This window comes from Brachypodium distachyon, chromosome 1 (assembly GCF_000005505.3).
Source record: "Brachypodium distachyon strain Bd21 chromosome 1, Brachypodium_distachyon_v3.0, whole genome shotgun sequence".
NCBI classification, from domain to species: Eukaryota; Viridiplantae; Streptophyta; class Magnoliopsida; order Poales; family Poaceae; genus Brachypodium; species Brachypodium distachyon.
The window spans coordinates 15,752,244-15,776,415 of record NC_016131.3 but is presented as its reverse complement, the minus strand read 5'-3'; the positions used below and the strand labels follow the sequence as shown (position 1 = coordinate 15,776,415).

At 44.9% G+C, this 24,172-nt stretch overlaps 4 protein-coding genes across 4 annotated transcripts; 1 reads left to right on the top strand and 3 right to left on the bottom strand.

The window, feature by feature from the left end:
- Window positions 1–55: 55 nt before the first annotated feature.
- LOC100840289 (pre-mRNA-splicing factor SYF1) lies at window positions 56–4,870 on the bottom strand. The gene is made up of 7 exons (XM_003562519.4): window positions 3,525–4,870; window positions 2,913–3,238; window positions 2,424–2,608; window positions 2,151–2,321; window positions 1,555–1,755; window positions 935–1,186; window positions 56–840 (listed from the first exon to the last, which is right to left on the bottom strand). The coding sequence occupies exons 1-7, from the start codon at window positions 4,751–4,753 to the stop codon at window positions 391–393; spliced, it is 2,814 nt and encodes a 937-aa protein (XP_003562567.1). The 5' UTR covers window positions 4,754–4,870; the 3' UTR covers window positions 56–390.
- Window positions 4,871–6,843: 1,973 nt separating this feature from the next.
- Window positions 6,844–9,574, bottom strand: LOC100839562 (programmed cell death protein 2). The gene is made up of 9 exons (XM_010236448.3): window positions 9,189–9,574; window positions 8,761–9,039; window positions 8,586–8,669; window positions 8,371–8,504; window positions 8,184–8,275; window positions 7,597–7,694; window positions 7,387–7,474; window positions 7,155–7,309; window positions 6,844–7,073 (listed from the first exon to the last, which is right to left on the bottom strand). The coding sequence occupies exons 2-9, from the start codon at window positions 8,977–8,979 to the stop codon at window positions 6,882–6,884; spliced, it is 1,062 nt and encodes a 353-aa protein (XP_010234750.1). The 5' UTR covers window positions 8,980–9,039; window positions 9,189–9,574; the 3' UTR covers window positions 6,844–6,881.
- A 6,813-nt stretch (window positions 9,575–16,387) lies between these two features.
- Window positions 16,388–20,944, top strand: LOC100839672 (cytochrome P450 734A5). Its single transcript, XM_003562517.4, has 7 exons — window positions 16,388–16,776; window positions 17,810–18,009; window positions 18,171–18,812; window positions 19,066–19,216; window positions 19,432–19,581; window positions 19,946–20,112; window positions 20,400–20,944. Exons 1-7 carry the CDS (start codon window positions 16,473–16,475, stop codon window positions 20,529–20,531), a joined length of 1,746 nt encoding a protein of 581 aa, XP_003562565.1. The 5' UTR covers window positions 16,388–16,472; the 3' UTR covers window positions 20,532–20,944.
- A 255-nt stretch (window positions 20,945–21,199) lies between these two features.
- LOC100839179 (uncharacterized GPI-anchored protein At3g06035) lies at window positions 21,200–22,691 on the bottom strand. Its single transcript, XM_003562516.4, has 2 exons — window positions 22,500–22,691; window positions 21,200–21,958 (listed from the first exon to the last, which is right to left on the bottom strand). The coding sequence occupies exons 1-2, from the start codon at window positions 22,573–22,575 to the stop codon at window positions 21,447–21,449; spliced, it is 588 nt and encodes a 195-aa protein (XP_003562564.1). The 5' UTR covers window positions 22,576–22,691; the 3' UTR covers window positions 21,200–21,446.
- Between the last annotated feature and the right edge of the window lie 1,481 nt (window positions 22,692–24,172).

Genomic DNA, 24,172 nt, shown 5'->3' with positions numbered 1-24,172 from the left:
AACAAATCTGAGCTACAACATCAAAATAATTCACTCTTTCATTTAGGAGATTACATATTGAAGACAAATATTTAATATTTATCAGCTTATACTTCTCAGTACAAATTCCTAAACCAAAGGACGTTATCACAGCTCCAGTGTTCATACCTGTGAATCAACAAACAAAAAATCTGGAAAAGGATGGGCATACAAGGGCAAACGCCAACAAGAACATGTTCACAGACCCAAAACGTGTAGTTTGTACACAAAAAAGGGTCTCATATCAATACCGGATTAACTTCCGAAAAAATTCTTTTACAAGGGCAAACGCCAACAAGAACATGTTAACATGTACTACAACATCAATAAGCTCACTCCAGATAATGGCGTGCTTGGATTAACAGTGATAGCCTATTGGCGTCTTCGCTTAATTCTCTCGAGGGCGCCCAGCTGCTGCTCGTTCTCCTGAGCACCAGAGCTTTCCTCCCTATTCTCTGCAGCTCTCTTGCCGAGCTCTCCAAACACGGCAGCAGGAACACTCCTCTCCGCGATTTGGACATCCTCCTCCTCATCGCTCTCATCATCAGGCAGCTCAATGTCCTCATTGTTAGCAGCCTGCTGTGTGCTGCTCTCAGCCCGTGCCTCTACTCCAGCACTGACAAAGTTCATCATCCTGTTTGCAGGAGTTGTACTGGTGCTTGGAGCTGCTGCTGCTGATGGTGCTGTGGATGGAGCTAGTTGCCTTTCCAAGGCTGCCATCTCATCCTGAGGGACACCAGCACGCGTCAGAGTGTCAACTGCCTCATCCAGGTTTAGCCTCTGGTCCCTCTGCATCAAGTACTCTGGAAGTATGAAATGCGTCTGTAGATGGGACAAACATACAGTGGATTAGTTTTACGATACAAGGGTGTCTGTTGATGTGAAACCGTGTACAGAGTTAATCCATGTGACATACCTGACTGCGGCTAGCGGCCACTGTTCGTTTGATGCGAAGCATCTCCCTAAATGTATCTTCATTGCCATGTTGGATCTCGAAATCGTTCCATTTCTTCCAGAACTCTGGATGAGAGTTTGGATCAGCATAGTTGGAAGCGTGGACATAGATGGCACGCGAACGGTCAATTTCTCCGAGGTTTCTTTCAAGCTCCGCGAACTTCATGCACATTGTCATCACATCTCTGTCTGGGAGGCCAGATTCTATGGCTTGCTGCAAAGGTGCAAAGAAAATACACGGCAGAGCAAAGTTACTACCAATAAGCAGTAAAACATTTTCGAATATATTTTGTAGGCTAAATCTAGAGAGTAGACCACACAGAGAAAATAACATCTGGACTTCTTTATAACCTAAATGGGTCACTAGAGCGAGCATGCAAGAGTAATTTATTATGAACCTGTGTAAATAATCAGTACTGGTACACAAGGTTACAAAGCTATCTCTATAAACAGGTTCCATTTGCTAAAGTGCCATGTCATACAAAATTGGACTCAAAATAGGAACTTAGTAACACCAATCCAGCAGCAAAACTATAAATCAACAACAGAAAAGCAGAAAGACGGCAAGGATAATATGCTTACCTCATATATTTGTCGGGTCCTTGGAACACCGAAAAGTTCCGCAGCACGTGCTATGTATATTTCATACATACCCATCTTTTCATTGTTAGGAATAGCCCTTACAGCTTCGTCGTATACATTCATCGCACGTTTTGCAAGGCCATAATCTTCCTCCAGTTTAGCATATTGCAAATATAAGGCCTTCTTTTCCTCTGGCGGAGCCTGATCCAAACAAACAAAATGTAAGTAACATGCCATATATGGAACTTAATATAACATGTCACACATAATCACATAAGGAGCAGCGACGAACTAAAGGTTCTAAGATGAAATAGGAAAGCAACGAGTGCAAACAGTAATAGAAAAAATTAAGCAAAGATTCTAAAATAACGTCAGTGGTCAAGAATCATCATGGCCTTTTCTTAAGAAGCAAAGCAAAGACAGATTTTGTGATGAGACCACCTGCAGTATTTTGGTAACTGATTTTAATGCAACTAGTTCAAGTAGAATGATGATGACAAAATTAAAGTTGAAAAAAAATCATTTCCCATTTTTTTTCATTGGTGAATTTGAATAACTATACATGTAAAGAGGAAAGTACAAGAGGTTTTATGTACCTTTTGGACAGCTTCAGTGAACAGCTCTCTTGCTCGCTCTAACTTGCTTCTCTGATATCTCCTTACAAACTTTGTGAGGTAGGTCACCCAAATATCCTTAACATGGGGATACTTGAATATTTTTACGCCTCTTTCATACACTTTAAATGCATCTTCAAAATACTTGTGCTCCTGTCAAGTAGGAAAATAGTGAATAACTATTGTATAAATAGAGGCATAAAGAGAAGTTTGCTGAAACACCAAAAGTGTGTACTTTTGAGTAAAAGATCATACCTCAAGGAGATATGCATAATTGAGTATGATTTGCGGCGTGGCTATTCTTAAATCCAATATTCTCTCATAAACAGAACGGGTTGATTCCAAGGTTCCAAGGCTCTCTTCCAGATCCACATAGAAACTCCATAATTTTAGAGATTTATGTAATTTCAGCTGGACAGGCTCGTCCCCCTCAGCAGCAGCTGAAAGAAACATATTGTTATTAAAAATGATTTGTCAAATACAGTTATACTCCCTCCGTCCCATAATATGAGGCACGCACGCATCCCTAGATCCTCAATTTGATTAATTAAATATGTATGTTTCTTAACAAAAAGTACACCATTAGATTCGTTATCAAAAGAACTTTCTAATGATATAATCTTTTAATTATTTAATTTATATTTAGTTAGCTAAATTGACGATCTAGGGATACGTGCATGCCTCGTATTGTGCGACGGAGGGAGTACACAAGAAACTAACCGAATTGAACAAAATAATTCATACCTCGCCTCTTCACCTCGACAGAGGGCTCTGCCGTTGCTAATCTCATGAGTTCAATTGCCTTGTCAAAGTAATTGTGGCGGAGCTCCATCTCCGCCCACTCACACCAAATCGTAGCCAAATGGTCTACTGCCTTATAGTTCACTTGTGTGGCCTTTTTAAAGATATCTTCAGCACTGTCTAAACGATTGTGTTTCTCATACATCTTTGCAAATGCCACCCATAGAGTATGGGGTTTCCCAACTGCCTTCATCGGGTCCACAGTTCTCACAGCCTCAACATATGTGGCTCCTTGCTTTGCAGGATCCTTTTCGAAAAGTTTTACTCTCCTGCACATATTATTGCATCGTTAGCCAATTTTATCAAGTTAGAGACCACCTAAAAAGATTCATCGTAGGCTGAGAATTAAAAGAGCATAGACACTGTATTTTCATATTCCAAGCTATCAATTATCTTCAAAATATAACTTGCACATGAAGAGTATACCCCTAAAGAATCAAGATCTTGCTCTTGGAAAGATATGTGTTGAATGAATTGATTAATATTCACTTTCAATGGCTTAATGTAAGTCAGGTAAAACTAATTAATAAGTCAAGGTGCCATATCAAGTCTCACCTGTGCCACTCTTCCACATTATGTGGATTCTGCCTCAATAGTACACTGCTAAGGAGCTCTGGTCTGCGATCCAACAACCGCTCAAACCTTGCCAGCCTCAAGTCAGTATCATCTTCATCATTCAACCAACAGCCTGCAAGATATTTCATCGATTGCTTCTCCACCCCATTCTTCCTGCCTCCTTCGTCATCCTCGTCACTCCCTGCATCGTCATCCTCTTCAGCTGCCTCCAGCTTTGCCGCAAGCATACTCTGCTCAAATTGCGTATATGCCTCAAAGACAACACTGAACTCCTTCACTGTCATCACTGAAGCAACTCCCTCCTCGAAGACATCCCTTGCCTTCTCATAGAGGGTCCTCCTGACATAGTAATCAGCCAGTGAGGTCCAAAGCTTGCCAACCTCATCAGTGAACTTGCGTATCCCGCCCCGCAGTATGGCATCCACCTTTAGCCCAGCGACCTCATCGGCATGCTTGGTAAGGATCTCACAAAGCTCAAGCCAGAGCTGGTGCCTAGTCTTCCCCTTGACGGAGCGGAAACCATCGTCATTGAGCACAGAGGCCAGGCGGTCAGCAGCCTCCTGCCAGCGCTTAGCGGAGACAAGGAACTCAATGAAGTCCTCGGCGTGGGAAGGGTCGTACTGGAGGTAGCGGCGGAACACGCGGAGCGACGTCTCGGCAGGGCACGCCGGGAGCGAGGCGAGCCGGAGGTAGAGCGGCCAGATGCGGTCGTGCTGGGTGACGGGCAGCGCGCGGAGGGCGCGGTCGAAGGAGCGGCGGCCGCGCGTGAGCAGGCGCTGGTCGAGCAGCGAGGTGAGGTAGAGGACCCAGACGCGGGGCATCTTGTGCATGGTGGCGAGGGCGCGCTCGAAGGTGTTGTTGAGCGCCGTGTATGCCTGGTGGGAGACCGGGTGCGGGCGCGCGTGGTCGAGGCGCTCCCGGAGGTAGGCGTGCCAGAGCTTGTAACTGCCCGGGAGCGCCTTGAGCGCGCGCTCGTAGATGACGGCGCGCTTGGGGAACGGCGCGGCGGCGCGGGCGACGAGGTAGCGCCACCAGCCCTTGAGCTTGAACGGCTCCCGCAGGATCTCCTCCTCGTAGGGCAGGTCGTCCTCCGTCGGGTACAGGTCCGGCGAGATCTCCATGGATGGGGCCGCGAAGGCCGCCGGCGACGAAGCCTTCCCCGCCAGCGCTACCGCCACCGCCACGGGACCCGCAGCCGCCGACGGCATCGTCGCGGGCGATTGTTCCCGATCCGCTAGGGTTTAGGAATTGGGGATTTGGGACGACGATGCGGGAGGAGCAGGAGGATTGCGGCGAGAGCGAGACGACGACCGGGCGCGTAAACACCACCAGGCCGGCTCGGGCTTAGGTATCGTTTTTTTCTTGTCGTTTTGGGCTTTGTTGGGATGTTTGTTGGAAAAGGGAATCCGGGGATGAATCGGGGCCGAATAGAGGGGTTCAGCCGTTCAGGACTCGCGGTCGGGGCAAAGCCAGCCCACTCAGACTGTGTGGATATTGAGCCGTGGGCCGGTGCGGGCAAATATTTTGAGGCCTTTCCGACTTTGACCCGAGCTGGTGGGGCTCAGGGAGCTGGCCCGAACCGAGTTCGGCTCGGCCTGACTCCAAAACGAGCTCGAATCGAATCAGCAGTCGAGCAACAACGTTTTGGTTTGCTCAAAAGAAAAAGCAACAACACCTTGGCAACATGAGACTGTTTTGGATTCAATCACCTGTTATGTGGTTTGGTTACTTATGCTATGATGTGTATTGCATGGAGTACTTAGGAGAAGGATATTGATTGGCTTGAAGCAAAATTGAAACCTCTTTGACATCCTTATTATTTCAAAAAAATGATGTGGAGGAGATCGATTCACAGGTAACCACTGAATTCTATTTTGAAGATGAAGTACTCGGGGATAGGCAATCGTTGCATGACGTGAGTAACTAGGGCACACTCACACACATACTTTCTTTGAGTGATTGCTCCATTCTGACTCGAGGCATCACAGCTGCTGAGTCAATTTTAATTTGTATCGAAGCAGCAGGCTATATATTTGCGTTTTCTTATTTTTTATCCAAGGCAACCTAAATATCATGATCATTCACGGGCTACTGAGATAAGAAAACTGACAAGCTAAATATCATGATCGATTTGTCTACCGACTATAATATAAACCTATCGTCAAACGCGCTCACCTCGGCTCTCTTTATGATCAAATGTCCACCAGCTCCGAGACCAGCCCGTAAAGCACTGCGACGCCCAAAATACAAATAGGTCTGCTATGATTTTATTGCATAGTCGTAGGCCTGGCTGGTGGCAGAGGGCCTCAAATAACAAATAGGTCCACGAAAGGTAAGCAGTAATCAATCTCCTCTCCCGTGAGGAGGAACGAGACGGAGAAACCTGGCCACCGGGAGAAAATCCCGTTTCCATCTTTGTCGCCCCCACCTCCGATATCCTATTGGCCATCAAGAGGTGAGGGGAATCACGGATCAACATCTGTCATCGTTTTAATATGTTATTTGTAAGGTTTTCTGTGTCTTTGACGGTGGAGGCGACGACGTGCGGATTAATGGTCTCCCAGCTCCATCCCCGTTCTGGCGTGGCTATCGTGGTCTACTTCATGGAGTTTTGAGATCGCACGGCTCATAATTTCGTGATTTGGGTCATCTTCCTCATCGGTCCGGCGATGGTTCGACAACCTGTCTTGCGAGTAGTGTGTCCCCGGTCACCACGCGTTCAACGATATTAAGTTCTCACCCGTTGGGTGGGCGGCTCAGTAAAACCTACAAGGTTTGTCCAGCTTATGCAGGTTTGGTCTTCTACTATTTTGTCATCAAAGATTTGGAGAAATATCAATGTGCGATTGGCGCAGCGAGAGAAGTTCGCTTCAAAGATTTTTTATGTAAACTTTTGTTTATCTGAAATTTTTGTTTAGTTTTTTCAATCAGTTGTAATACGCTTGTTGAATAAATAGGGCCATCAGAGCGAGATGGGAAAAACGAACAACCTCGATAGCCAGCTACCAGGTGCTCGGGAGCTGAAAGGAATATTCGTCGGACGAACCAATACTATCAATGCCATGTACAGTCATAAAAACAAGAGTAGCATCATTGAGTTATCCATATCAAACAATGACCAGCTCTATCCCCGGTCCTCGAGCCAAACAGAAGGTTAGATCACTGGTTTTACTTGAAACCAACTCATTTCTACATTTTTGAGTAATGAGATGGTTAGGCATATCGAGAGAATATTTTCTTTTGATGAACCATATGGTTCCATTCATCTTTTCTGTGTTATAAGAACCAAACACAGGAATCATCTCAACTTTTGGAGTCATTCCATTACATTTCAGTTCATGATTTCAACCAAACACTACCTAACATAAGTGGCAAGGCACTGTGACCTACCTTTAATTTTAATAATCGAAAAGGGAAAAGAAAAATTAAAAGTAATGACAACACACACCTCAACACCTGCCGTCGATCTTGTGGATTTCGTGAGATGCGGTCAAGGAATGATGCCCAGCATCTATTGTCATCATCCGCCTGCATGAAAGATTGTACTATGGCACTAAAAACCATGCAATGAAGCAAACAAATGAAAAAGGCATAACAAGCAAAGAAAACCTCAAATTGATCCATCAATAACAGTGTTATGTCATCTGTTTTCCTTTGTCCTTGAACTACCAACTGTTCTGAGCTATCTCTGCCACAATTATCAAAACAATAGGTCTCCTCATCATCAACCACCATAAATTCAGGCCATCCAACGCCAGCGATTACTGTAGATAGTTGAAACTGGAAGAAATCACGTTGGAGGCACACTACAGAACTAAAAGAGCACTAGGAAGACAACAACCTTTCCGTGCACCTGGCAGAATAGAGCCGTCAAGTGAACCTGGTATTTGAGAGCAATCCTTCTTGTGACTAGTGCACCAATGCAATTCCTGAAACAGAAAATTACTAAATGATTCCCCAATCCCCAAAGACATTGGTATCTAGTGATCGAAGCAGAAGAAACAAACATATAAAGCAAAATAGACATGATGATTGTCTGATCGGTGAAAACCTGGTGCTTCTTGGAACAGTAACTTGCTTTCCTACAGCGGCTGCAAAGTTTTTCACCTTTCCATGTACCACACCAATCACAAAGCCGAGCATGCACTCCTAATCAGAATATTTGAAAGAGAAACGAGATGATTAAGTGTGCATATTTACATATAGTATGTTAACTGGGTAACATAAGCAAATTGGTACATAATAAAGCAAAGAGGCTCTCCAGAGAGGCCAACAAATCTGAAGGTAATTGACTGGAAGCAAGAACTGCATGCATGCTATAGGCTAAAGTGTACGAGCCAGCACATGCAGGCTGTACATAGTTCACGCCTGAACCAGATAGGAGCAATCAGGGATCAAATAATTTCAGTATATACAGATAATCATGTTATTACAAGAGAGTATGTCCAACCATTCGGAACATACAAACTAAAAGTAGTGTGTATAGTACATAGGACGGGGTAATATATATTCATATATCGTAGATATGCTGCAGCCAGTCCTATTCCCAGTCTTAAGCCCTTGTCGTACCCAAATTACCACTTTAAAACAACAAGGCACAACTACAAAGAACAAAATAACTGGAGCAAACAAAGCTACCTCCTTCACATTCAGTTCCGATGCAGCCCTTAGGCTCTTCAACCGGGTAAAATGGATTATTCTTGGGCAGCTGGCACCTGAAAACCTTCACACTGCAATATAATTCACTAAAGACAATCAACACAAGAAAAATGCAAAAATAATTTGGGTTAAAGGCTAGAACAATCAACAAACACACTGGCTTTACCTTCTCCTACGATTTACTGCCCAGCCTTTCCTCTGCTCATGTTGGTCTTGTAGCAAGCAAGACATGGATGGACACATGAACACGAAAAAGGTGCGGTGGTACGCTGTCTCCTTCCACTTAATCGGTGCGTTGAGCTGCATACAAGCAAACCGAAATTGCTGTCAACCCGCCAACATGAATAAGTAGATAGAGTTTGCCATAGAAATAGATGAAACCTGGAGGACAAAACGCAGTGGGTCGCCACAGAAGCCACAGCTACTTGACTTGCCTGATGGCAGATTGACAGGATCAAGCCAGGCCTGAACAAAACCATTTAGTTTTCAAACTTAAAAAAAAAGTTCAAGGGGCATCAAAATCTGATGCGCATATATAATGTGACACGGCGTGTACCGGGGCACCGCCAGCTTTGTCGGGGAAGTGTTGGGGGAGAAGAAGATGCCAGTACAGTGGTTCCTCTGGCTCCTGCACGAAACCTAAGGTTACTTGCGGCTCCGAATCTTCTTCGTCCTCATCATCTATGCAGTCACTTTCGAAAATGGCAACGGGCTCTGTTTCCTCCTCATGGGAGGTGATGTGGAGATTCTGCAGCTTTTTGGTGTCAAGTTCCATTTTTTGGGGAATTGGCGGCAAGGTTGGCGATGTGCCAGGGGATGAAAGCCACCAACTTAGCTGGCAAGGAAAAAAAAAGACAAAACAGTTCAATCAACAGCAGATGTTGAACCGATCGGTTCGGTTCTCCGGTTTTGTAAGGCATTCGGTTCCAAGAACAAAGAAAATGACAACCGATCGGTCTCCATATAGAACGAGAAAATACTAACCAAAATTCGGTTCGGTTCTCAGTTTTACCCCAACAGAACCGAAACACACTGGCTGTCAGAACTGTTCCTCTCGTCGGGACTTGAAGGCGGGGCCCGTAACTCAGGAGATGAGGGAGATCCGGAGAGGAAGGGTATTCTCGCCGGCGGTTCCTGGAAGCGGTGGCCGTGGCGGCACACAGTGGCGAGCAGGTGGTCGGGAGTCGCCGAGTTGAGAGAGAAGGGAAGTCGGGGTCGCGTGGTCGCGGAGAAGCGGCGGCGTGTGCGCGTGGCGGACAGGCATCGCCGGCGTGGCTGGCGCCTGGCGGCTAGGGTTTAGCAGCGGGCAATTGGGGCACTTGAGGTTGAAGATCGGGAGCAGGAGAGAAAAAGGCTCAAGTCGGTAGTCGCGAGAGAAGAGGCCCGGATCGGGACTCGGGAGCTAATGAGGCCCAGGAGAGGCCAGGAGCGAGCGGGATTTTATTTTATGGGCTGGGCTCGTTATTTATTTATTTTTTATCCTATCTATAATCCCTGTAAAGTTGATCCCCACCCAATGTATTTAATTTCCCTTAAAGAAACTTAATGCATTTAATATTCACAAGCTGCCTCTACGATAGCCACGTCATCTCTATGAATCAGTAAATTATTAATGCAACTTTGTTTACGGACAACAACCAAGAGACAATACATTTGTGAAGTTTGTCTCTTACTACGAAACATCACCACGTGCTAAGATACAATGAATTATGAGAGGCTTGACAAGATCATCTGCCCGTTTTGTCTTCTACTGAGCTTTAGCAAGATACTCATCATCCAGGGACATGAGGGGCCCACTATCTAAGGTAGTATTCGGTTACAGAGTGGGGTGGAATGGAATGAAACCGTTTCATTCTATTCCTTATAGGTTCTATTTTCGTGTTTGGTTGAGAAGGTGGAATGAATGTGAGTTTTGTTTGGTTGAGAAGATGGAATGGAATGGTTCTATTTTATGTTTGGTTGGAAAGATGGAATGAAATGGTAAAGATGCATTCACCCTGGTAAGGTCACCAATATTATTATGAGTATGAGAATATATTTGTTTATATGATTTGTACAACGGTAAAAAAAAATCATCACCACTTACTTATTTGTATTTTTCACATCATCAATTTACATAATAATACAACACATTCACAGAACCACGTCATTTACGGAATGGAGATGTTGTTTCGAGTTTAGCACTCAGTGAAAGGAATGCTAATTAAGGGCGTGTACAATGGGGTGATGCCAGCTTTTTCTTAGCGATGCCACATAGGATAAAATCTGACGTGGAAGAGAGAGAAATGAAGAAAATGCACAAGGCTTCTCTTAATTAAGAAAATGCTAATTATGAGATCATCTCTTAATTAAGAGAAGGCTTGTGCCTTTTCTTCGTTTCTCTCTCTTCCACATCAGATTTTATCCTATGTGACACCGTTAAGAGAAGGCTGATGTCAGCCCATTGTACACGACCTAAGCTTGCTCTTCATTTACGGAATTTAACTTAGAAAAATGGAAATCAATGAATGGCATGCGTTGAAAGGAAAGGAAAGCAGCTCGTATCAACCAATTTGTGGCCCGCATTAAGGGATGGCGTGCCGCACCACCAGCGCGCCCCGTCGCCCTCGACCGCTCCAGGAAGCGGGTGAACTCCTCGTTCGTCTTGAACTCCGTCACGCACTCCACCGGGCAGACCTAGTCGTCCTCCTCCAAGTCGCCGGGCTCCTCTCCCCTTCACCTCCGAGGCCGCCACCAGCCTCTGCGCCGTATCCGTCCGCCCACGACCTCTGCTTGCCGCCGAGCGGCAGCGACCTCGCCGCCAGTCGCACCGCCGGGGAGTACGAGCCCACGGTACGGCCCCTCCCTCTACCCTCTTTGTATTCTCCTTCCCTATTATGCGCCGTCATTGACATCATCCGTATAACCCTATCAAGCAGAGCAGAGGACTCCGCTGCCGTCGACTTCTCTTCTCTGGCCTTCTATGGTTGGACGCAAGCAGGCTTTCTCTCCGGTAAGTTCCTCTTGTCCTTTCTTTCCTCCTCAGCAGGCCAATTTTGGTAACAATCGATGTGTTCTTGTTTGATTTCCTACAAGAAATTTTCATTAGATTATTTGACAGAAGCTATATACCGACCTGTTGTTGGATTTTGGTAATCTTAGTTTATCACAACAATATTATACATGATGTGGTGTCGCTGCAATACCTTGGATTTCTGGTGGCCTACGTAGCCGGCTCCAGCAGGCAGTTGAAGATGTCTGCGCATGTTGGCACACTGGTCATCGCAGTGCTGGCCTATGACGCGCTCCATGCGAGGCTGTCACACTGGAGAAGAAAACACAATGAAAATTCTGCCGAACACCAAGTTCATGGCTAAACCAATTGTCGGAGCTCCCTGCTCTATTCACGCCTTCTTATGGGTTCCTGTTCTAGTTTGTGTGTTGTAAAAAAGACAGATGTTCTCGAAATTTGGTGTGTATGGGATGGAGAGGCTCGCTGGGGAATTTCTTTGAGGTTCTTCACTAGCATGTTGGTATGTTCTATAAACTCTCTAGTTGTGGTCATAGGTTTTCTCCTCGACAAGTTCTAAGACAAGATATGTTTTGTATAATTGTGGTTTATCCAATAATTTTCTTAAATTCTTTTCGCTGTTTTCGATGAACTAAAACAACGGAAAAAAATTAGGATCGGGAAAACAATTTAGGATCAGAGGGATTACTTGTAACAAGGAGACAGAAAACAAGAACAGCGAGAAATGTAGCAAATTGAACATGACCCAACAAAGAGATCAAAACATGGTTCATACTGAAAATATTCGACGGTGAGGTGTAGGAACATAAAAATAGATGAAATTAACTACATGATCCAAATAATCATGTCTGGAACCGGGCAACGGTGCCGGCGGTGAACAGGGCAACGGTGCCGGCGGACACCACTTCAGCGGTTGTGCCCCAAATCCACATGTCCGGAACCTGATGGGTTCGTTGCATGGAAAACAAAAAATTTCCTACGAGAAGTGCGGAAGAAACCCAAGATAATATCTACTAGATGTAAGTAACGAGAGGGATTATGAGCATCATACCCTCGTAGACCGAAAAGCGTTACGATCACGGGATCGTTGTTGGCGTAGTGGTACTTTCGATGAGATCGATCTCAATGCCGAACGTACGACACCTCCTTGGTATCCACACGTACGGCTCGATGTCGTCTCCTCCTTCTTGATCCAGCAAGACGAGGAGGAGAGGTTGACGAGACCCCGGCAGCATGACGGCGTGGTGTAGGATATGGTGGAGAGATCCGCGGGCAGGGCTTCGCTGCGCACGGGAGAGAAGGAGAGGGGCTCAGGGGAGAGAGATCCAGCTGAAGGCTTGGTGTGTTCTCTCCCCCTGCCCCTCACCTCTATTTATATAGGGGGTGGTGGCCAGGGTTTGCCCCTCCTCCAAGAAGGGGTTAGGGCCGGCCAGGGGAGTCCCGGAAGGATTTTTCCTTCTGCCCGGCCTCCCCACATACGTGGAGTTCCACCACGTGGTGGAGAGCTGCACCGAAGGCTTCCTTTCCCCCTAATGGGCCTGCTTAGGCCCATTAGGAGATAATTAATTAGATTTCTCTAATTAATTACTACAAAGGTCCAACTAAATTCTCAGGAATAATCCGGAACATTTCAGAACCTTCCGAGAACTTTCGAAACCTTTTAAAATATTCTTGGTCAATACCGAAAAATATCCTGAACTTTTCTGAAACCCTGAAACAGCTTTTCCATATATAAATCTTTATCTCCGGACCATTCCGAAGCTCCTCGTGATGTCCTGGATCCCATCCGAGACTGCTAATCAATATCCGATATCACCATCTATTATTTCATCGAATCTTAGCGACATTAAGCGTTAAGTGTATGACCCTACGGGTTCGAGAACATGTGGACATGACTGAGACACCTCTCCGATCAATAACCAATAGCGGGACCTGGATGTCCATAATGGTTCCCACATATTCCACGAAGATCTCATCGCTTGAACCACGATGTCGAGGATTCAATTAATCCGGTATTCAATTTCCTTTGTATACTTGTCCGAGATTTGATCGTCGGCATCACCATGCCTAGTTCAATCTCGTTACCGGCAAGTTCTCTTTACTCGTACCGCAATATAATATCCCCGTGACTAAACACATTAGTCACATGCTTGCAAGCTAATTAGGATGTTATATTACCGAGAGGGCCCAGAGATATCTCTCCGTCACATGGAGTGACAAATCCCAGTCTTGATCCATACAACCCAACAAACACCTTCCGAAATACCTGAAGAACACCTTTATGATCGCCCAGTTATCTGATGACGGTTGATGTCCACAAAGTATTCTTCCGGTACTAGGGAGTGGTATGGTCTCATGGTCTAAGAAAATGATAGTTGACATAATAAAATCATTAGCAATTTAAACTTAAGTGACACGATCAAAAGCTATGCTTAGCTTTGGGTCTGTCCATCACATCATTCTCTTAATGATATGACCTCGTTGATAAATGACAACACATATCTATGGTTAGTAAATCTTAACCATCTTTTAATCAACGAGCTAATCTAGTAGAGACGTATTAGGAACACGATATTTGTTTATTTATCCACACATGTATTTAGTTTCGTGTTAATACAATTATCGCATGGATAATAATATTATCAAGAACAAGAAAATATGAGAACGACACTGGGGCATGTCCAACAGAACCGACTCCCGAGGCCACCGGAGGAGCCGCTGCTGGGCCGATGGACTCGTGGGTCACCTCCTTCACCGCAGGACAGGGCTAGCGCCAAACGGCCCGTTCTCGTGCTTCCCGAACGGTACAACTGCCTCTTGGCAGCCACGGAGACGCCGGCAGAGGGGAACTGTATGGAGATGGGGCTTCCGGACCCTGCGGCGGGAAGGGATACGGAGGCGGCGGTGCGAGGAAGCGCGGGGTCGGCGGAGGCGGCCGCGAGGAATGTGGCGACCGGCGGCGGCAAACTTGACGGAGATGGGGCTTCTCGGAACCTGCAGTGGGAGGGGGATGCGGCGACGGCGCGGGGTCAGCGGATGGCGGCCGCGAGGGACGCGGCGAGGCGGGGCGTAGGGTGGGGCCGTGGTGGGAGAGAGGGAGTGAGGACGATGACGTGGGCACACGACTACACGAGGGAGGCGGATTCGGGGGAAGAAGAGGCCCGAGGAGATTTTTTGTTTTCCTTCTCTTGTGACTCGGGCTAGCCAACGGGCCTTTTCCAGTTGGCCCGGCCTGACTTGGGCTTGGCCCCGGCATGCGGTTAAACGGGCCGTGCCGGCACTCGTCCCGGCTTGGGCCATGCCTGAACCTCCATCCGGATCCAAACTGTCAGGAATTTCGTTGTCGGAAGCTTGATTGATCGGCAACCTTCCTCTAAAAAAAATATGATCGGCAACCAAAACGGTAACCTTCCTCTAAAAAAATAATAATAATAAGGTGGATATTATGTTTCATTAAAGTCCATTCACGCATGATTCATATGATACAAAATCCCAATTTAGTACGGAGTAGTGACACCAATTTCATGTAAATCACGTACTAGTGATCGAAAAAATGCCACCGTAATTTTCATATTTCAAAAACCCATTATACCATGCACTGGCCACTGGGTGTTGAGTTAGAGCATGCAACATTCCCATAGAAACAATCTAGGAACGAGCTGTAGAACACGATAATTTATTCCGGGGAAAGAGAAGGAAAGAAAATTGTAGCATTATATTGTTGGAAAAGCTAAATTTAATATACACAACGAAAGAAGCAGAATTGGATAATCGTTAACGTTACGTACTTCCTCCGTTTCATAATTCTTGTCGAAATACTACATGTGTCTGGACAGTTTTTAAGAATAGATCCATTTATTTTTGAACAAATTTGAGACAAAAATTATGAAATGAAAGGAGTACCGTTAAAATCGATCCATCAATCCATCAACAAGCTAATGCTTAGCTTTGATCGATTATTAATTTGAGCCAGTTCCAGTTGACCCACGCAGGGGTTCACGCGTGGCACGGATCGCACGTAAGATAATGGCCTGATGAGCAGTGATCAAGCAAGCAGCAAAGAGAAACAAAGAACTTGAATATTCGTTGAGATTCATGTTCCCGCTCCGTGATCAGCACCCTTCCTTTGAAGCAACTGCCAGTACTCTTTTCCTTCTGACCCATGTTACTTGTCTCAAATTGTCTAAATATAAATATATTTATATTTAAAAGACGCTTAGATACATGTAATATTTGGACAAGTAATTTTGATACGAGGGAATAGCTTTTTTCTCGTGAATATAGAGTTCTCTTGTCTGAAGCGAATTTTTTAGATCGACATTGTCTGAAGCGAATTAGTACTGCATTTTTTGTGTTGATCCTGGCCTGTCATTTTCTTCATTGAATGATGAGCGAATTGTCAGCCACGGCGTATGCGTCACAAAACGCTAGCTTAGCTTAGCTACCCTGGCTTGATGGGTGTCTTTCAAGATAGGATCTCTTGGTCATATTCGAGGTCAAACACTACAAACACGAGTATTACTCCCTGAATCCTGCCTCCCTCCATGATAGAAATAAGAAGGATCCATAGTGAGAAAGAACACTTCCTGAATCCTAATTTTTTGGGGTGTCTATTTCTCGGTCGTATAAAAAATAGTTATTTCTCAGACAACAATTGTAACCGTCCGATCAAATTATTTTATCCAACGGAGCTACATTAATCTTACACGAATCTCAATGATTGAATCAAAAGTTTGCTATCATTCACTAAGCGTCTAAGAAATAGCAAAACTGATATTTTTGGGTACTCGAACTTTTGTACTCCCTCCGATTCATATTAATTGTCTCAAATTTGTCCAAATATGAGCGTATTTATGTCTAAAAAGCGTTTAGATACATGTAATATTTCGACAACTAATATGGATCGGAGGGCGTATTTAAATTTTTACGACTGATTCAGATTCTATCTCTGTGAATCCAAATTTTGAAAGGCTAAATAAATAACCCAACCCGAATTTTCAGGTTAACCTGAACGCCCGGCATGAAAAAAAGACTCAGTGTGTTGACAAACACTTAAAAAATCAAAAGTCACCAAAAGCACTACATTTCTAATTTCCCGTTTGCACATGGACCTGAACGCAAAACAACCCAGCTGTAGATCGTTTCTTCTTCTTCCGCCGTTGGCGAATGTTCCATAATCCATTCCATTCCCTCTCTTCCTACAGAGAAGCAGAGGGAGAGCTCGAGCTCTCACAGCTCGCCCCGCCACTCCGCCGGCCATGCCCTCCTCCTGCGGCGCCGCCGTGCCGTACACGCTCCTGGGCGCTCTCCTCAGCGGCGGCGGCGGCTCCTACGCTCCGTCCTGGCCGGCGTGCGGCGGCCGCGCCTTCCTCCGCGACTACGCGCGGCGCAGCACCAACGCGACGCTGTGGGTGGGACTGCTCGCCTTCACGTGGGTCCTGCTCCGCCGCGTCGCCGCGCTCCTCCGCCTCTGGGCACTCGGGTCCCGCCTCCCCGGCCCACCCGCCCTCCTCGCCGGCACCGGCCTCGCCGCGGTCTGCCGCGCGCGCGGCGATGTCACCGGTTAGTTCAGCCCCCCGTTCCTCAGCCCCTTTCTCCCCTTTCGTGTGATTAGGATTTGGCTCGATTGGTGGTGGTTGAGATGCTCGGCAGCTCGAGTGACCATGTGGGCATTGTTCGATTGGGGACTAGTTGCGATTCCTCGCCTTCCTGAGAGCTGAGATACGAAGTGTTCTCTGACAGCTAGCAGCAACTTGACTACCGACCAGTTGGGCGTTTGGTCTGGTATTCATTGATCGACTGCTACCCCCTCCGTTTAAACTGAGCTAGTTCAAAGCCGTGCCAATCTTTATGGAACGGAGGGAGTACTAGATTTGCTTTGTTTTACGTGCTGACCAGATGTAGTTTGATTTATCGATTTGATTGATTTGAAGGTTTGATGATGCCGCTGATTGGTTACATTACACTACAAATTTAATGACCAAATTTGTAGTTTTAGAGGTCTGTAAGCTGGTGGTAACTGTTTTCGGAAGCTCTATTTTGCTTTTAGACTAGTGTTGAGGACTTGTGGTAAAATGGTGCTTTGTCAGCACTCGGTACAGCCAGCGGCACTGAACGATTAGCACAGTTGACGTTAGTGTGCCATTAAATTTGCAGGGTTTGCTGATAATGTGGTGATCTGATCGATATTTCTTTGGTGCTCAAGTTTAAACAAAACACTATGTGGTGTGATAGCTTTTCCAATGCGATAATATAGTTATCATGTTCTTTTAAGGGGAGTATAGTTATCATGTTATGGGACTTTCTTGTCCTTTCCTGGTTAGTCAAATTAGCACGGGCAATTTGGCATAGGCTGGCCTAGCTCAACTCTGTAGGGGTCACATTATTCGAGGCTCAAGCACATGGTCCATCTAATAGTTTGTACATATAATTGTTGGTTGTAAAGCTTTTATGTATAAAACTTTATAAGAATTCCTTTCTCAAAATATATATAGAAATTGATCTAATGTGGATTTGCGGGATATTAGTTACTATTTTTTTGTACTGTATAGCTTGCTATCTGATCATATGTTCCTTTGAAATGCTTTATTTGCAGGCTATCTATCAAAATTACATGGCAAATTTGGACCAGTTGTTCGACTGTGGGTAGGACCCTGTCAACTACTTGTATCGATTAAAGATGCTAGCATAATCAAAGAGATGCTAATCAAGGCTGAAGATAAGTTACCACTGAATGGAAGAATATATAGTTTAGCTTGTGGAAGACTTGGTCTATTCATTTCGTCATTTGAGAAGGTATGTGCATTGCTGTGATAAAAAACATTTGGATTCTGTAGTATTATCCTTTCTTGTCCATCTTATCGTATGTGTTTTTTATGCTACGTATAGTTGGTACATATCATTGTTGTTTTATCTTCTTTTTTACTTCTCTTGATGCTTTTGTCCTGATTTTTCAGGTAAAAAGTAGAAGGGAATCACTGATAGTATTCTTGAATGAAAAACTTGATGTCGGTGCCAGTGAAAGTTCTTTCAAGATCATTGAAGCTGTCCTCCAAAGAGTTGGCTCTACTATAGACAAGGATTTTCTGGATTGCAGATCTTTTTCCCAACACATGGCATTCAACATCATTGGTGCAGCTCTTTTTGGTGATGTATTCTTTGATTGGCCTGATGCTGCTGCATACGAGGAGCTTCTGATGATGGTTGCAAATGATAGCTGCTTATGGGCTTCTTATGCAGTTCCCCCATTTTGGAAACCTGGTTACAGGAGGTACCGAGCCTTATGTGCTAAGCTCAAGATCTTAACACGAGCAATTATTAGAAAATCCATAGACAGAAATAGTGTATTTAGCCATAAGGATCTGAGATCCTGTAAGAAAAGTGAAGGAGTGGTACAAGATCCAGTTGGATGTACTTCTCTACTAGATGGCATCGTATCAGGTCACTGCCTCTACGAAGCTGTTGAAGGGCCTCACAGTTCAGAAGAGGAAATATGTGGGAATATTGTGGGTTTGATGTTGCATGGAATTTCCACGTCTGCTAACCTGGTCGGCAACATTTTGACAAGACTCATCTTGTATCCAAAGCTTAAAGACCAGGTATACATTATTTTTCTACCTCCAGTTTGTTCTGGTTACTCTTTGCCTGATACTAAGAACTTAAAATTGACGCTTGCCCTTCTTGTTCAAATATGAATATATCTGTTCTAAACAGGTCTCACAGTGACATATATTGCATAGCCTCCAGTAATTTTCATTTCTTTGCTTCTCGACACCATATTGAGTTAGTAATATTCTCAGATTTGATTGAGTCTAATACTGTTTTACTTACACTTGCTTCCTTTTTCTACAGCTATATGAGGATATTGTTGCAGTTTGTGATAAATCATCTGGGATGGAGATTGATGATGTGCTTAGGATGCAATTCCTACTTGCCACTGTATGTGAATCTGCTCGCCTTTTGCCTGCTGGACCTCTTCTCCAGCGCTGCTCTCTGCGACATGGTATGCATGCTTGTCAATGAAAAAAGAAGCAGTGAAACATGCAAGTAACACAATAGACGTTCCTTAATGTTATTATGAGAAAACATCCGAATATCATACGATCTTTTGAAATGGAGATCTTTTTTGTCCATCCAAATCTTGTTGCATTGAAATTTGTGTTTGCCATAAGTCTCTTGGATTACCATTTGTATAACATTATTGATCTCCTAATGCAGATTTGACTCTCAAATCTAGTATGACTATACCAGCAGGAGCTCTGTTGGTTGTTCCTCTGCATCTCGTGCAGATGGATGTTTCTATATGGGGAAATGATGCTTGCCAGTTCAATCCTAGTCGCTTCCTCCAAAAGGACATTCATCTAGGAGGTATCTCCCTCAATCCCTTATTTTGTGTTCACCTCCATGTTTTGTTCAAGGCCAAACTTCCTTCTCCTGTAGTGCAATTAAGCAAAAGCTATTTATTGACTGGTATTGCAGTCATGTAAAGGAAGTTTCTTTTGCAACGTATGTACCTGATCTGTATTACGGGTCAATAACATGGCAGATTAATATTCTGGAAACTGCATGTTGACCTATATCTGTGTCTGTTACAAATTTGTTAGATCCCTAAAAATCTTCGCCAAGATCTTCTGGGAGGACTGTTCCAGTTCTATTGGTTTCATTTTGTTTATTTTATGCAGGGTTGAGACTCCTAATTATTATCTCACCTTGTTTTCTTCTTTGTCTGTAGAAATATTAGCAGCGCATAAAGGCTCCAATGGGATAAAGCTTTTCGCAGAGTGTGAAAAGACTGACTCATTCCTTCCATTTGGTTCTGGGAGTCGAGCATGTGTTGGGCAGAAGTTTGCAATTCTTGGGATCTCTATGTTGATTGCATTTCTACTGCACGACTACGAGGTTTTATGTGATAACTGTTATGCTTATATCTCCTTGTGATATATGTACACTCGCACATTGCCATCTTGATTTCTGTTGATATGAGCTTCACCAAATGCGGTGACAAAATGTTTAAAGCCGCTAGCAGATTCCATTTGATGATTGTAAGATCTGACTGACTAACTAGATAGGATTTTATGCTCTTGATCTAGAGTGTGTTCTGCTTTTAATATTACTTTGTGTTCTGAACTTTTCATATTACTTTATATTCTAAACTTCTAATATTACTGTGGAACTCTAAATTGCAGGTGAAGCCTCATCCAGCTTTAACTGAAGAATTGGGTTCAACAGTTGACAGCAACAACCTTCACGATCTTCCAAACCCAAAAATCATCCTCGCAAAAAGAAACCTGAAACAAGAGAACACAAATAAACTTTGACACCTTACCTTATACATTTACATGTTTTTTTTGTACTGGTGTTACACCAGGATAGCTATCCTACCGTCGTTCAACCACGCTGAAGTTTGGAAAAGGTGCTACTTTGCGACGTTGAAGGTTTTTTTCCTCGAGATTTTTTACAGCCCCAGTGAGCGCTGTTGCTTCTCGCTGTTGTCAGTGTTTTGAGGCGCTTGTTGGCTGTGAAATCACAAGAGGTGTTTGCCAATGTACGCATAGACCAATAGTTTTCTTTTTCTCGTTCTAAGTCGAGTGGTTTCTCCTTTGTCTGGAGGGGTGTATCATACGCATAACTGTATATTGTATGGTTTCATGAATGTTGTGCTTAAAAGTGTCTGTTTACGGACAAATATTGTGTTTTAGGGAGACGCCATGTTTGCCACGTTTGTGGATTACACTGAACTGAATCAAGAATGGCTCAACAAGAATTGAATCAAGAATGGTTTACTATTCACATGAGACAAGTCTTGCTGGGCTGGTTGCTCATACCATTCATGCTGCTGCTGAAATACTGGATAAATGTTCACATTGGTAAGAACAGCTTCAACTTTCCCTAAAGGAAAATAATCTACAAGTCATCTTACCCTAAATAGAACTACAGCTGCATTAACACTCCAATAACAAATAAATAAACTGAGTGCACAGTGCCAGGCGAAACTGAAGCTCTAGATTCAGTGTGGAGGTTCAATAACGCACACCGTCTGAACATAATATACATACAGCCTCTGATAATAATTACAAACATTGAAAGAACATTTTCATCACTCGTGGGAGATAGTAGTATGTTGTTAACGAGACCAAGTTCAATTAAAATCTGGATGATACAAAAATGAATGACACAAGCATAAGATAAGATAACACTCTTTTGCGGTGTAGCAGTATATGATCAACATCTTCTCACTTCAGCAGCAAAATTACAAATCCTACAAGCGAAACAATCAGCTGGCTGAATGGTCGGACCGAAGGAGCCCAGTTCGAACCTGGGGGAGCAGGCGAGTAGTCACCGGAGTCCGTGTTCGTGCTGAGGACGACGACCACCCAGTCGCCCTCGTTGGCGATCCCGACACCGGAGTACTTGCTGTCATTCAGGTACAGGTTGTACTGGGACTTGGTGTAGTTGGTTAGCACCACGTTGGCTACAAGGCCGGGCACGCAGGCCGGCATCACCTGGCCATCTTCGGTCACCGAAGCGTTGAGATGGCACCGGTCCAGGTACTTGGGGTAGTCCGGGAACTGCTGCTCGGTGCCGGGGACAGTGTTGGAGCCGGTGGTGTTGGTGCACTGCTGGTCTTTGAACTGCTTTGCTAGCTGTTCAGCAAGGCAGTCAGCGTTCTTGTTCTCGGTTAGCGCCGGGACCTTGAGAGAACCTCTGTAGCTGTTGATTCCCTTGAGAAGCTGGTCATCACTTCCTGGAAGAAAAGAAAGTAGTGTCAAGCAAACAATGCACAATTTGAGGCTGCAGCAGCACGAACAGGATCCATGAATTTCCAGCCTAAACATGCATTGCAATAATTTCATAATTTGTGATCTGGGCAAAAATGAGAGATCTTGGATGCCCAGATCTCTCACCAGAGCACTACAATCACTCGAGCGATATCCAAGAACTCGGCACATACTGGCAGGCAAGGCAATTCAGAAGAACTAGAACTACCTTGCCTGAAGCAGGTTCTTATCAGTTCCTATAGGCTATAGCTACACTATCACTGTGCTCATCCTAGGAGATCAACCAAGTGCTGCAGATCGCTATTAACGCACTGAAATTCACAACGGGACCAACAAAACAATCATCAAACTAACAGCGACGGGCAAGAAAAAAGATCACACCACGCACGCGCATCAGATCCGATTCATCACAAGAATCACACAGAACCGAATCAGAGCTCGATCCCAGGCTCCCAGCAAGCAAGCCAAGCACGATTACTGAAGAGCGAGCCAGATTAGATTGCGTACCGTCAGATCTGGCGCAATGCAGGAGGGAAGAGGCGACGATGGCGAGGGCGCAGAGGAAGAAGGCCCTGGAATCCATTTGCTCACGGAAGAACCCTCGCACGATTCGTCGCCGGTGGGAGGCCACTGGTAGGTTATAGGCGTGAGGGCAAAGAGAAAGGAGGCCAGTCGCTGTCACCAACCACTGCAACTTCTTTGCTTCTGCTGTGCTCTTTACTCTTTTCCGGTCTCTCCTAAAGTAAGTCCTAAGTCAGTAATAAATATTTTGGTTTAAATGTAGCAGAGGTTTTTAAAATTATTTGATGATCCTGAAAAATATACCGTGCGACAATTTTTCGTTTACGCATGAAGCTGAGAAACACTTCCGGACGTGCTTCTCAGTTAGAAGCACCAAAAGCACGTCCGTAGATGCTTATCAGCTTCATGTGTAAACAAGAGAAGTGCTTTTGAAATTGCTAAAAGCACCGAAATTAACCTACCTAGGTTTGTCCGATGAGCTACTATAGAGGCATTAATAATGTCATTCCGACGCTCGTTTTTCTGGCAAAAGTCCCGTTAGAATTAGTTATCTTTTCTCTTGCCCCACGCTCCATGAAACACCTCCAAATTGTCTGTTCCTTTTAGTTGTCTCCGCTACTATGACCACAACGGATGACTTTTTTGGTCGCTTCGGCATGGGCCTTGCCTTGACCGGCTGCCTCATGAGCCATCCATCTCCCACCACCAGAAGTCCTTGATGAGTTTGGCCAGGAAATACTTAAGGTGCAATATCACGAGTGACATGTGGGAAAGACCCTCCTGTCAGTGCTGAAGAGCATCATCTATCTTGCTCCTTGCAGCCTTTGCAGCCGGTGAGGTCCACGCCCTTCCTCCTTGTTGTCTTCGGTCCTTGTCCATCCCCATCGTCACTTACCGAGAAGTTCATTCACGTTTCGAGTTACTTGTCCAATGCCGTCTACTCCTCGCCTGCATGGGGCAACACGTATGTCCGAAGGGTGCCGCCACAAGCCCTCCAACATCATCCCCTTGAGGTACGACATCCCCTCCAGGTTCTCCTAATCTCCTCTTGAACGCGCCACGTTGGCAGATGAGACCTTATGCCTCAGCCTATCCTGCATCGTCAGGTTCTTGACCAAGTTTAGCTTGCTCGCCGTGATGTCCGTAACAACACTATGGAACTCGGAAAAAAGGCGGACGCTCTTACCCTCTACGAGCCGAGAATAATCTTCCCGGAGAAAATGGTGAACAAATCAGGAATATCAGATGTGTTACAAACACAGACAATTTTCCAAGATTTCGCAATCCGGTCAAAGAAAATGAAGATCCACCCAACACTGATTTTCCGGTTAGTTAAGCTTGCTCTCTGATTACAGTCAAAGAAAATGAAAAAGGTCGCACTCCGATCGCTAACTAACACTGTCGGTGTCGGTGTGCTTCCACATGGTCGGTGCATGGCACAAATTAAACACGCAAAGGCGCAGAAAAATAAAGAAACGCAGCTGCGTTTGCACGGTTTGGTTTGTACAGGACCGACGCAGTGACAGCTCAACATCACCGATACCATTAAAAACAAAGAAAGGGCTATGCTCCAGCGCCAGCCACCGTGCATAAACGCCGCTCCTACGAGAGGTTCGAGTTAATTTCTTTACCTTTTCTTTACCGGATCTCTTTACTTT

Coding starts and splice junctions, on each gene's coding strand:
- LOC100840289 (XM_003562519.4), bottom strand. CDS start 4,753: ATGCCGTCGGCGGCTGCGGGTCCCGTGGCGGTGGCGGTAGCGCTGGCG. Junction 2,609..2,912: donor TGTCGAGGTGAAGAGGCGAG/GTATGAATTATT, acceptor TGTTTCTTTCAG/CTGCTGCTGAGGGGGACGAG. Junction 1,756..2,150: donor TCACTGAAGCTGTCCAAAAG/GTACATAAAACC, acceptor TGTTTGGATCAG/GCTCCGCCAGAGGAAAAGAA.
- LOC100839562 (XM_010236448.3), bottom strand. CDS start 8,979: ATGGAACTTGACACCAAAAAGCTGCAGAATCTCCACATCACCTCCCAT. Junction 7,310..7,386: donor TCTGCCAGGTGCACGGAAAG/GTTGTTGTCTTC, acceptor AACTATCTACAG/TAATCGCTGGCGTTGGATGG. Junction 7,074..7,154: donor TATTGATGGATCAATTTGAG/GTTTTCTTTGCT, acceptor TCTTTCATGCAG/GCGGATGATGACAATAGATG.
- LOC100839672 (XM_003562517.4), top strand. CDS start 16,473: ATGCCCTCCTCCTGCGGCGCCGCCGTGCCGTACACGCTCCTGGGCGCT. Junction 18,813..19,065: donor ATCCAAAGCTTAAAGACCAG/GTATACATTATT, acceptor CTTTTTCTACAG/CTATATGAGGATATTGTTGC. Junction 19,582..19,945: donor AAAGGACATTCATCTAGGAG/GTATCTCCCTCA, acceptor CTTTGTCTGTAG/AAATATTAGCAGCGCATAAA.
- LOC100839179 (XM_003562516.4), bottom strand. CDS start 22,575: ATGGATTCCAGGGCCTTCTTCCTCTGCGCCCTCGCCATCGTCGCCTCT. Junction 21,959..22,499: donor GCATTGCGCCAGATCTGACG/GTACGCAATCTA, acceptor CTTTTCTTCCAG/GAAGTGATGACCAGCTTCTC.